This window comes from Pteropus alecto, unplaced genomic scaffold (genome assembly GCF_000325575.1).
Source record: "Pteropus alecto unplaced genomic scaffold, ASM32557v1 scaffold43, whole genome shotgun sequence".
Taxonomy (NCBI): Eukaryota; Metazoa; Chordata; class Mammalia; order Chiroptera; family Pteropodidae; genus Pteropus; species Pteropus alecto.
In genome coordinates this window covers 5,053,984-5,066,376 of record NW_006435764.1, presented here as the reverse complement: position 1 = coordinate 5,066,376, position 12,393 = coordinate 5,053,984, and the positions used below count along the sequence as shown (strand labels likewise).

Below are 12,393 nucleotides of genomic sequence, written 5' to 3'. Positions count from 1 at the left end.
GGGGGTCGGGCGGATGGACGGTCCCAGGGCCTGGTGAAACTTGGAGCCACCTCTGGGCTCTCTCCCGTCAACCGGCTTACTCTGGCCCCCGTTAACACCCCCATCGTCGGACTTCCTTCCCCCGGGGCGGCCGGTGGGGGTGCTCCCTTCCTACACCACCCCCGCCTGTCTGTGGGTATGTCAGTCGGTCCCTGACCCCCCTATCCTACCCCATGCAGCCTTGGGGTGTGGGGCGGAATTCTGGGATCCTTGTGCCTTTCCCTCCTCCTATCCCCCAGCTAGTCGCCCCCGTTATCCGCCGGGCAGTTTGTCTGTCTGCTCGCCCCCCTGCCTTGTGGGTTTTTCCAGCCAGAATGATGGAGCCGGTTGCTATGGCAACTGCATCTGTTTACAGGACCTGCAGATCGCAGAGCTCATTAACCCTTTACCTTCACGCCCCCCTCAACCCCGACCCAGCAGCGACTGGCTCTAAGCAGCCCCAGAGACCTGGTCCCCACCACCAGCTCACCTTGGGTTTCCCTGCCCCTCCTGTCAGGGCTTCCCCCCCACCAGGTTTCCTCCCCACTTTCCAGCTTCCCTCTTCCTCCTGCCCCCGCTTTCCCCTTTGTCTGGTGTTCCCTTTGGTCTGTCACTCTGGCCTGGCCTCATACCTGGTCCTTCAGAATGTCCATTTCTCATTTCTTTATCCTGACCTCCTCCCCTTAGGAGGGTCCCTCCCCCCGCCCCATTCTCTCTCTGGGGTCTTTTCAGTGCTGCCCCTGCCTGGTTCCCTCCCTCTCACTACAGAACTAACCATCAGCCTTCACTTCATTGTTTGTGGCTTTTGGCCCCCGTTTGCTGCCTTCCCTCCTCCTCTGTCCCCTGAGGTTTTGGCCCCCCTCAATCCTCTGTCCACACAGCCACCCATCTCAGCCCTGGCCTGCTCAGCATCCTCTGCTGGCACATCTAGCACACACCTCCCTGATCTTCTTCCCCTCTGGGGGGTGCCCTTACCGCCCTCCAGTCTCCCCTACTCCTTCCTCCTTTTCTTCCTCTCACTTCCTCCCCATTGCCTTACCTGCTTCCTTCCTGGTCTCCCCACTTCCTCTCTCCTTTCTTTTCCTGGGACCTGCTGCCTGCCTGCTCCATGGTCCTCCCTGGCTCTTGCCCAGTCTCTCCCTTCACCATCCCCTGCTGTCCCCACTGCCTGTCTCTTTTACATCAGGACTCCATGGACTCAGACTGTCCCTCCTGTGTGAGCGAGGCCCCCACAGGCACCTTCATACACAAACCCTATCTCCAGCCCTGGCTTTGTCTCGCTGTGTGTGGGTCTCTCAGGTGCTTTTTCTTTTATCTCCCCCTTTCTCTGGTTCTGTTTCCCTCCCTCCATTCCCCCGAGTCTATCTTGGTCTGAGTCTCCTATCTCTTCTGGGCCTTGGACAATGCTGTGGGGTAGAAGCAGGAAGGAGGGCTGGGGTCCTAAGGACCGGAAGGAATTGAGGCTGGGAACACAAAGCTCACTAGCTCCTAGGGGAAAGGCTCCTGGAATTCAAGAAGCCACTTTCTCAGCCCTTCCCCAACCAGACGCCTCCCATACCCCCTATAGGGGTTCCTATCCTCAGAGTATCCTCAGAGCAGTCCATCCAACTAACTTGTACTGATGATGCCTAGGAACCAGCTCTGGACAGCTTTGGGGAGTTAAGGATTAATAAGACTCAGACTTTGCCTTTGTGGGGCTCCCAGGCTGGGAGAAAGGGCCTGAGATTTCTTAACAAATATTTGAGCACCTACTATGTGTCAGGCACTGTGTTGGTTCTAGCTACTCAGCTATCTAGCTGGGTGATCTTAGCAAAGCCCTTCGTCCTGAGTCTGTTTCCTCGTTGGTAAAATGTGCTGTGGTGTATCCATCGCTGCCCAGAGCAGTGCCTGCCCAGGGGGTGGGGACAGGAGGTGTGGTTCTCAATTCAAAGTGGCAAGAACTAGAAGCTCCCAGGGTAGGACCCCAGATCCCACCCTACACCCTGATCCCAGGCCCCACTGGTCGCTAGGCAACGCTGGTGGTGAGTGATGCGTGTCAGCTGTCACCGTGGGGGATTGTTTGTTCCAGGGGGCTGAGTCAGTGCCAGGCAGCCTGGGGGGTGGGAGGCGAGACACCCGCCTCCTGCTGCTGATGCCAGCTCTGGGGCAGACATACGGCACCCTTCCGCTCCCTGCTGGACCCTGTTGCTATGCCTGGCAGGCAGGGGCTGCCCAGAGTCAACGGGGAGTTGGGGGCGCTGCTCCAGATGGCCCCAGCTCCCTCCAGGAAGCCCATGTTCTCTCTCCAGCCTTCTGGGGTCTGAGCTGCTTTGGTGTGGTGGGCCTGCTGTCTCATCCTAGGGCTGCTTCTGAGAGGAGCAGACCCCAGAAGTCTCCAATGCCAGCCCTCCTCCCATGCCAGCTCACCCCCGATCTGTCCCATCATCCCCTCAAACACTGTTCTCCCGCTCCCTGAGAGTTCCCCATCCCAGTGAGGACACTGCCATCCACCAGGTGCCCCAACACCCAAAGGCACTTTGGGCCCCTCTGCCTCCACTCCTCCACCATTCAAGTCCTCTGGAGTTGGCCTTTAAATAGCTCTGCTACTCTCCTTACTCAGATCACCATCAACACCCCCCACCCCAACGCTCCAACAGTCCCCTCACTGGTCTGGCCTGGGTATGATACAAGTGGTTAAGGATTTTAACTCTGGATTCTGGGTTAGCATGTTGGCTTGCCACTAACTAGCTGTGTGTGTGGCCTTGGACTAGTTACTTAACCTCTGTCTCAGTTTCCTCATCTGCAAAATGGAAGTATCAGTACCTACATCATCAGGTACTAAATGTGTTCATAACATAAAGCCTGCTGGCGTAGAGTAAGCATCATGTATGTCTTGGCTGGGACCGTTAGCCAGTTTGTACTTCCTGCTCCATCAACCCTAAAACATCAACCTGACCAGACATCAACCCACTCTGCTGCTTTATACCCCTCATGGCTCCCCATTTCTTTTGTGTTAAAGTCCAAACATCGGGTCTCGTCTCACAGGGCACCCACGTCCGGCTCCACTGACCTCTCCGGCCCATCTTTCACCATTTTCTTATTTCTTCCCACTCACCTCACACTTTCATTCTAGCCCCATCAAATCTGGAGCTTCCCAAACATTCCTTGTTCTTTCAACCCTCTGGCCTTTGAACTTGCTGTTCCTACTGCTCAGACTGCCTTCCCCATTTGTTCACTAGACAAACACCTGCTCAGCGTCCAGCCCAAAGCCTCCATTATCCCCCTCACAGGCTCTTCCTGTACCCTGCAGCCCTGATCACCCTTGAATGTAGTTCACGGTTTTCCTCGCAAGCCTGGGGTTCCACCTGGGCAGGGGCTGTGTCCCAGGCCTCTAGGGCCCAGTGCTCAGCACAGGGCCGGGCAGACCAGACACCATCTGTTGGGGTGTTTTGGATGGAGGTGTCATGTACATGGCCTAAATCGGGCATCAGCACATTAGGGTTCCATTCCAGACTGTTGGGTGCACAAGGGGCCAGGTCCTGCCCCTTGCTGGGCCTTAGTTTCTCCACCTTTGCAGCAAGCTCCATCTGATCTGGTTCCTATGAATTCCCATCTCACAGAAGAACAGGTGGGGGGCCAGAAAATGCTGCCCCAACCCTGACGAGCACACGCCCCTTCCCCAGATTATAGCCTTTGACGAGCTGCGGACTGACTTCAAGAACCCCATTGACCAGGGGAACCCAGCGCGGGCAGTAAGTGATACATGTGCTGTGCCGAGGTGTGTCCGTCCGTCTGTCTTTCCATCTGTTGCGGGCTAAGGAGGGTGGGGGACAGGAAGACGGGGGTGTATGTGGGGGGACTGCTGGCCTTGCCCCTTCCTGTCTGTCCCCGCCCCCAGAAAACACCTGGCGCGGGCTCAGGGCTCGGGTTCCTCCGGGCGGGGTGGCCGTTGCCAGGCTCTGGGCCGTTGCCGTGGAGACGCGGGTGAAGGTCCCTCCATGGTGACGGTTGCCATGGTGACGAAGCGGCCTCCTTGACGTGCAGACAACGCCGCAGACTGCTCTGGCGCCCCCTAGCGGCCACGTGCAGGGTGGTGGGGGAGTGCGGGAGGATGGCGGGGCGCCCCCAATGCCCGCTCCTCCGCCCCCCATCGCAGCCTTTTCCTCCCTCTACAGCGCGAGCGTTTAAAAAACATCGAACGCATCTGCTGCCTCCTGAGGAAGGTCAGTGTCAGGGTTGGGGGCAGGAGGCTCCTAGCCCAGCTCAGCCCCACTGTGATCTTCCTAACCTGGGAACTGTTTGGTCTGCTCTGCCACCAGGGAGGAAGTGGGAAGCTGAGGCTCTTTTAGTTCTCAGAGGTCACTGTGGGTGCCCTTGAAGCTTGGGTCCTGGCACCAGGCCGCTGACCTCTCATCCTCACTCCCCAGCTGGTGGTCCCAGAATATTCCATCCATGGCCTCTTCTGTCTGATGTTTCTGTGTGCAGCAGAGTGGGTGACCCTGGGCCTCAACATCCCCCTCCTCTTCTACCACCTCTGGAGGTGAGGGAAGCGGCCACCTCGGGGAGGGGGAAATGGGGGAGCAGGGATGGGATGGGGGTGGGAGCCTCCATGGTGGGCACTCAGGCCCCTCCTTCGCCCCAGGTACTTCCATCGCCCTGCGGATGGCTCTGAGGTCATGTATGATGCCGTCTCCATCATGAATGCCGACATCCTCAACTACTGCCAGAAGGAGTCCTGGTGCAAACTCGCCTTCTACCTGCTCTCCTTCTTCTATTACCTGTACAGGTGAGGCCCTGCCCACGCAGTCAGAAGTCAGGGAAGGGATGCTCCTGGTGCCATGCCTTCAATCCTAGGAATGGCTGGGCCCCAAGTTCCTGCCCTTTGCCCTTGAGGACTGAAAGCATCCCAGGGTGTGACAGGGTGGTGTCCAGTAGCCAGGCCTGCTCCGGACTCGGCTTACTGCCTCATCTTCCCACAGTATGGTTTATACGCTGGTGAGTTTCTAAGGGGGAAGCCGGCCAGGGAGCGAGCCCAGAACGGACCGGACGCCTGTGCACCCCCAGCCCTGCTCCTCGGCCACAGAGGCCTCAGCCCTGGGGAGGGAGGGGGCACTGGTGCCCCCAGCCTCCTCTCCACCCCCCAAACTGCTGCTGCGGGGACCTCCCGCCTTCAGAGCCCCCTCCCCTCCGACTAGGGCTGGGCAGAGCTCTAAACAGGGGCAGGAGCTCCTCTGCCAGCCTGTGGCCATGGCAGTCAGTCCTGGAAGGGGCGGGACCTTTGGCCTTGTCCACTTCGGGGGAACCTTGGACCCTGCCGAGGGGCAGGGCTTGACCCTGGAAGTTCTGGGCCGCCCCCATTCACCCCCACCCTAAGGCGCCCCCTGCAGGTGGGGGGGTACCCACACCCAGAATGAGCAGGCTCAGCAGGGGGACAGCCCCACCCCTAGTCTGCCCTCTCCCCTCCCCCAGGCTCTCTCTCTTCAGACCCTTCCCTGTCCCCACTTACCCCAACCCCAGCCCACCCTGTCTCTTGGATCTATTTTCTATGTTGCCTGGAGGAGTCCAGCACCCCCTCCCCGGCCATTTGTGACAAAATATGAATAAACTACTGCAAACATGTGGGCCCTAGTTCTGCTCCTGAAGGGTGTAAAGAGGAGATAAGGCAAAGGGACCGGATAGGGGACAGCCCTGAGCTAAACTCCCACCAGCCCACAGACTCCTCTGGTGACGCTCTCAGATGGATCAGAAGTCTTAGACTTCGAAGTCTTCTTGGCAGTTGTCCCCTTCTATTGTCACTTTCCCAGATACAGATAAACAGCTGTTCTTAATGAAACCCTTCCATCTGCCTTTCAAGGTAGTATCAAGGTCACCAACTCCAGGAAGCCCTCCCTGGGTCCCCCTCCTCCTAGAGAGCCCCAAGTCTGTTCCCCTGGACAATGCAGAGGCCCAGAGGTATCAGTGACCTGCCCCCCAGGCCCCAGAAACTAGGGTCAAACAGAATCAAGGAAATCAAATCTTCAATGTATGGAAAAATCAGTGCCGGTGGGGGCCAGGGGTCACCGGACCAGGTGGAAGGTCAGCCAGTATATGATGAGGGGCTGGAAGGCTGCAGCACCCAGAGTCAGGTAGAGCTGGAGATGCTGCCGGGGAGCTGGGCCCCCCATGCTGTCGGGGCCCAGGGCTGCTGTTCGCAGAGAGCGCACCTGGAAGAAAGGAGAGCTGAAGCTGAGCTGAGGTGGGGGAGCAGCTCGTCCCCAGCTCCCACCCAGGAGGAGAGGGGCAGAGGCAGCCCAGACTCACGATGAAGTACATGAGCGCAGACGAAGTCCAGGCCAGTGCCACGTAGTAGCCATCGCTGCCAAAGAGCAGCCCTGTGAGCACACTGAGGATCATCCTGTGGGGCGGGAATGAGAAGGCTGGAGACCCCACAAGGGGCCACACTAGAGGTTGGCCCCACCCTCCAGGGCCCAGATCCTAGCCAAGACCCACCTACCACCACCCAGGACCCTTTACCCGCAGTTGGCCCCCACAAGGACCTAGACTCAAAATAAACCTGGAAGGACCAGGACGTGGTCCAGGACATGGATCTGGGACCACCATCGCGACCTCAGCTCAAGGCCCCTCTCCCCTGTGCTCCCAGGGTGACTACATTCCTGACCTCTTGAACGACACTACAGTGTCTGAAGAGACTGCTGGAAACAGCTGGTTCCTCTATGATAGAGGAGACAGAGGTTGAGAGAGGGGTAGGGGTATGTCCAGGGTCACCATCTGAGGCTGGGGTTACAGGCTAGGAACCCAGGGCCACAGTCCCCTCCCCCAGGTCAGCCTCCCACCAGGCCCCCAGGTTCTCACCCGACATATTTGTAGCCACTGTAGGCCAGCAGGTGGAAGGTACTCAGTTCACTGCGCACGGCGGCCAAGTAGACGCCCAGAAGCAAGGCTAGCACCTCCAACATGACCCACACCAGCGCTGTGCTTGCACACAGGCCCAGCACCTCTGGGGAGAACCTGTGGCCATGTGGAGGTGGGGTGGGGGAATTGAGAACCAGCCATCCTATGGCTCAGGTGTAACTAGGAGTAGGGGGGGCGGGGCTTAAGGCCTGGCACAGATTCCCTAGGGAGGTGAAGAGAAGAGCAGGGGTGGGGAAAAGTGGTAGGAATGGGGAGGGAGTTGGCACTGACCTTTTCTGAATGCCCAGTGCCATCCCAGCCAGCAGCACGTAGGTGATGAAAGCCATTGCTGCCAAGAGCCAGAGATGCCATCAGCCAGGTTTCCTCAACTGGAGACCCCCAACTAGGCACCTGAGGCCACTGACACCCCTACCTCCCCTCATACTTCCTTTCCTGCATATCTCAACCCAGCCAACCTCCACACTCAACCCCCAGTGCTTTGCCTGGGGCGCCTTTCCCCGATCAGTCCTGTATAAATGCCACCTGACCCTTCTCTCAGGACTACCAAGCCACCTGCCTCCCTATCCCTGTGCTAGCAAACTCACCAAAGTTTCCTTCTGTGCCTCAGAAACTATATCACTGGTCAAGGCTACTGCTCATCCTCTAGACCCATAGGCAGGGGCCAAACTGATCTCAGGAAAGACTATAGGACCAATGTGCAGGCTCAGCGGACAGCCTAGACTGTCCCTGGAGCCTGGGCCATGGGGAATGACCTCACCACAGCCAGAAATTCTAAATCTGGGCATCGGCGCTGGCTATAGCTCTGACCATTCTTCCAATGCAGAGAGCTACACATTTAACTATTATTTTCACAAAAGCTCAGAGCCGGTGGGAGCTGGGCTGTCATAGCAGTTTTCCTCATCAGTCCTGTCCTCTGCCCCCGAAACAGCCGGACTGATGTGCCCACTAGAGGGCAGTGTCTGGAGTCCGGAAACCAGCACTACCACCAATAAGCTATGTGGCCTCGAAGATGATTCAAGTTTCTCAGAGCCTTGGCTTTATCATGTAAAAGGGGAATGGAGTTCCCACCTTATACGGTGGTCCTGAGAGGGAAACGGAATGAGGGATGGAAGAACCCATGTCCTTCCTGGGGCAAATGGGCTGGCTAGCTGCCCTTCCGGCAGCTCCTCTGAGGGCTGGTCCAGGCACACCCACCCCTCCTCCAGTGTGTCCACCATGGGCTTTGCCTTGTGCAGGCCACAGAATGGAGAGGAGTCAGGTGCAGAGTCTGCCAGACAAAGCAAAGTGTGGGGAGCATGATCTGTGCCATGCAGACGGGCAGTTCAGGAATGCAGAGGGAGTGACCACTTCCTCGGAGGAGGCGATGTTGGAGCAGGAACAAGTAACAATAATGATTAACAGCTACTGTTTGCTGCGTGCTTCCTATGGGCCGAGCACACGTCACCTCACTGAGTCTCCATGAAATCCTTTGCAATAGGGACTGTTCTTATTCCTGTTTTACAGAAGAATGAAAGTAGCCAGCTTGAGGTCTCAGAGCTGGAAGGTATAGGGCCAGGCCTAAACCCAGGGCTCCAGGCTGGGGAGGGTCATAGTCCAAGTCAGGAGGCAGGAAGGTATCAAAAGGGCATCCCCCGAGGGCACTGAAGGCATACCCAGGAAGCTCCTTACCAGTCACCCTGTTTTTGTCTACCTGGTATCTAGTGACCACCACACACAAAAGCACCAAGAGCAGATGTTGAATCAATGCATGAGCCTCCTTATTGATGCCTCAAGACACAAGTCCTCCCACGTCTCCCAGCCCAGGTCAAAGACTCACTGGGGATATAGAGGTCAGGGGCGTTGAGATCTTGTCGCGGGGGCAGAGGTACATCACGACTATACCGCACTTCCCAGTTCTGGCAGTGGCAGCAGCGGCCAGGTCAGGAGGAAAAGACAAGAGAGGAAAGAAGGGGGTTGACGTGTGGGGACCAGACTCGGGCAGGATGAGGGAAGCAAGGGGGCCCGCCAGCTCACCTGGTAGGCAGCTCACCTGGTGTGTATAGGGGAAGACCAGTAGCCCTAGCTTCTTGGCCACATAGGCTGTGTCCACAGCGAAAAAATACTTGAGTTTGTTCACAGACACAAAACGGTGCAGCTGGGAGGGGAAAGAGGAGGCTGTGGGCAAGCTGCACCCCAAACATCAGGTGCTCCTCTGTGTGCTCCTTCCCTGAGGGCTGCTGTGAGGATTAGGTGGATCCCATGATGCCCCAGCCCTGGCCACAAATCCTGCCACCCTTGCCCTGGGGAAGGGCCACACCTCCTTGTGCACCATGTCCTTCCCATGGGTTGCGATGGAACTGCCATAGGCCATAGCCACGTTGGCCATTGGGTCCCCAAGCAAGTGGTTGACATTGAAGGCCACGTCGGCTCCCGGGGCTGGGTATCCCCCTGGCTGGCTGGAGTAACCACCGCTTGTATCATCGAAGAGGGGAGGGGGATCCGGAGCTGCCCGGGCCCTGTGCTTGGAGCCTGTGGGTTTGTAGGTACCAGAGTAGGTGACAGAAATACTAAGCATGAGCCCAAACCACCGCCCCTTCCCTAGGGGTCCTGAGAGGTGCTAAATGTATGCAAAGAAAGAACTGAGGCAGCACCTGGAAGTAGTTGCGCACCTGGGGGATCCTGGGGGCCATCTCAAGGGAAGTGATCTCTGAACTGAGACTTAGAGAGTGAGTAGAAGTTTGCTAGGCGGTACCTCCAAATGAACAAAGCGGGGAAACGCGGCCGCTGGGTAATCAGAGGCCCTGGGCAGTGGTTAGGGACCCTACCAGGGTCATGACAGGGAAAGAAATTTCTGGAGACGGACCCTTTCGTGCCCAGATCGAGCACGGGGATCTCAGAAGTGCTGTCACTGCCCGATCTTAGGACTGGGCCGAGGGGGCGAAGTCCCGGACGCGTTGCCGAGTCACGCGGGGCAGGAACCCGAATGACATCGCCGCCCTGGGCAGCGGTCACGGCCGCCCCAAGCCCTCAGGGTGAGCGGGCCGCGCCGCCGACCCTCCTCAGGCCGATCGGGCCGCGCCCCGCCCTCCCAGCGCCCCACGCACCGTGGGCTCCGTAGCCCGAGTGATAAGCCATGGCCGCGACGCTCGCTCTCTCGGAGGGTCCGCTGTGCCGCCTCGTGGGTACGAATGCTAATGAGACAGCTGCTCCACTCCCTGGGCACCGACCGGGGTTACGGAGCAGCCCGACACGTCCCCGGGATATGCGACCGCAGCCGCCATGTCCGGCGCGTCAACCTACGCCGCCTGCCATTGGCTCCTCCGCCGCGTTGGTTCGTCCCTCCCCTCTCCCAATTGGCTCCTGGAGCGGGGTCGCCGAAACGGAGTCAGCCGTGGTCAACTTCCGGACTGGGGATAGGCGGGGCAATTAGAGGCGCTCTCGGATTGGGTAATGGGCTTGCTGGTTCGGTGGGAGCAGCCAATAGATAGGTTAAGGTAAAAGAGTGTTGCGAATTAATTTTGCGCCCGCGCAGTGGAGCCCTTGATGCTCGTCTTGCCACGACTACACCAGGCGGAGACCGGGAGGAGGCAGGTGGCGGCTGGGGTCCGGGAACGAAGCTTCACTCACAGCACGTACTCCAGGAGGAAATGGGGCGGTAGGGCCCTGCCAAGCCTCGCCCCTCAGGGCATCTGCTCCTCCTCTCAATGCTCGCTTTCTTCTCCCGTCCCCCACATTTCCCCAAGTCCTGGCGCGGAGACCGGGCTGCCTGGGAGGTGTTGGTAGGAGGACGGGCCGGGCATTGACAGCGCAGCCAAGCGAGCCCCGGGATGCTGAGTCCTCCTCCTGCCTCCCACCCCGTTTCCGCGCGGGTGCTGTCCGTTGTCCGGTGCTGAAATGCTCTACTGCTACTGCCGTCATCCTGCAGATCCCAGGGGTCTGCTTCTGGAAGGTTCTGGGCTCTCGATCCACACAAACACCCATTACACATATTGAAAAACCGAAGTCCAGAATATCTGAAGTCCCAGATATTGGATGGTATAGTTGGGACGGGATACTGCCCAGGCTTGTCCCGCCGACTCTCCAGTGATCCAGCCGATTTAAGGTTGGAGGTGTCCTGATTTGCTTCCTGAAGCTGCGGTTGAAACACCTGAGTCATTGCTGGTCCTGTGGTTATGTCGAAGTGAGACCACCCCCCTTCCCAAGCCTCACCGTGATTCAGGGTCTCCTTTCTCTCCACCCAGTTTCTGACCACTCCCACCCTCCTGGGAGACAGTCCTCGGGGGCCAATCTTCTCACAGACCTTCAGCCACCACTTTCTAGAGATTAAGATCAGGTCCTCTATGACCTGCCTCTAGTGTTCAGCTACCTAGTGTTCAGTTACACCAGGTGACCTTCCTGCTCTCCAAACTCACCCTTCGTGGTCTAATCGCAGTGCTTTTATCCAGAAGTCCCTCCATCCGGGATGCCCTTCCCCCTTATATCCACTTGTCCAAAGTCTAGCTATTCTTTAAGAGTCAGTTTTACTTATGCCTCTCAGAGTGACAAAGGGAACAGAGGCTTAACCTGGCTTGGGGTGGAGGAGGAAGGCCAAGTTCTAGGCTCCCTCTGGGTGAGTGAGTTTGGCCTGGATGTAAATTTCATGAGGACAGGGCCTATGTTATTCTCCCTTCCTACCCTTGTCTTCACAGTGCTAAGCACAGTACTTGGATATAGAAGACACTCGATAAATATCTGTGCCATTAAATAAATAATGAATGGAACCCTAGGTCAGTCCTTTCTTCTCTCTACCATTTCGGTTACTTCATCTTAAAGTAGTTAGAGATGTTGACCCAAATGGCCTTTGAGTTGTCCCTGGTGGGAAAAAAAATCACAAAACAAAACCCATCAGCATTGCAGCTCTCAATGTCCTAGACTGATTGTCTAACTTGCGGGGCTAGGCCCAGACCCAGCCACAAGTGTGAAGGTCTGAGGCTCCTGAGGACCAAGGAGCAGCACTGAGCCCACGGATACCTGGGAGGGGGTCCTCCCATGCAGGACAGACCCCACTGTATGATGAATGTTCGCCCATTGAATCCAACACCTATCTCAGGAGGGAAAGCAGAGGTTTGTGGGTTGAGAGTGCCAAGCCAAGGTCATACAGCCTAGAGCCCAGGGTCTCCTGGCTCCCATCCTGCCTCCTTATGTGGATCCCAGAACCTCTGTCCAGCTAATGAAGCTCATCACATCTTTCTCGGCTGTAACTGCCTCCTCCCCTACAAGCGAGGATGGGGTCTGGGTGGGCTGAGGCCTGGGCCTGCTTTGCAGATATGGGACCCCGCGGGGACCCAACCCACCATCGAGATTCCTTCTCGTTTTACAGCGGGGGCAACTCAGGCCCCAGAGAGCAAGGACTCGCCCAAGGTCGCAAGCGCAAGCGCTTCAGGAGGGGAACCCAGGCATCAGTTCTCCCAGCCTGGGCTTCCTAAGGGCGGGGGCAGCGCCCGCGGTGCCAGGCGCTGCCGGCTG

The 12,393-nt window shown here is 57.8% G+C and overlaps 3 protein-coding genes across 4 annotated transcripts in view; 2 read left to right on the top strand and 1 right to left on the bottom strand.

The window, feature by feature from the left end:
• Positions 1-3,602: 3,602 nt before the first annotated feature.
• CNIH2 (cornichon family AMPA receptor auxiliary protein 2) lies at positions 3,603-5,620 on the top strand (the record flags this gene model as incomplete). The annotated part of the gene is made up of 5 exons (XM_025046297.1): positions 3,603-3,749; positions 4,173-4,220; positions 4,425-4,537; positions 4,640-4,783; positions 4,977-5,620. Coding segments are annotated over 5 exons (480 nt in total), but the record flags the coding sequence as incomplete, so codon positions are not given.
• Positions 5,621-5,997: 377 nt separating this feature from the next.
• YIF1A (Yip1 interacting factor homolog A, membrane trafficking protein) lies at positions 5,998-10,208 on the bottom strand. 2 transcript variants are annotated; one of them, XM_006911070.2, is made up of 8 exons: positions 9,993-10,208; positions 9,206-9,417; positions 8,939-9,043; positions 8,726-8,804; positions 7,180-7,237; positions 6,850-7,005; positions 6,298-6,391; positions 5,998-6,200 (listed from the first exon to the last, which is right to left on the bottom strand). In XM_006911070.2, the coding sequence occupies exons 1-8, from the start codon at positions 10,021-10,023 to the stop codon at positions 6,054-6,056; spliced, it is 882 nt and encodes a 293-aa protein (XP_006911132.1). In that variant the 5' UTR covers positions 10,024-10,208; the 3' UTR covers positions 5,998-6,053. The 2 variants fall into 2 exon arrangements, with proteins under 2 accessions (XP_006911132.1, XP_024902112.1); XM_025046344.1 differs by lacking the exon at positions 6,850-7,005.
• Positions 10,209-12,194: 1,986 nt separating this feature from the next.
• Positions 12,195-12,393, top strand: part of TMEM151A (transmembrane protein 151A) — a 5,160-nt gene continuing 4,961 nt past the window's right edge. The window contains exon 1 of the mRNA XM_015588678.2: positions 12,195-12,297. Coding sequence (XP_015444164.1) covers positions 12,195-12,297 — 103 coding nt within the window. The remainder of the gene's footprint in view (positions 12,298-12,393) is intronic.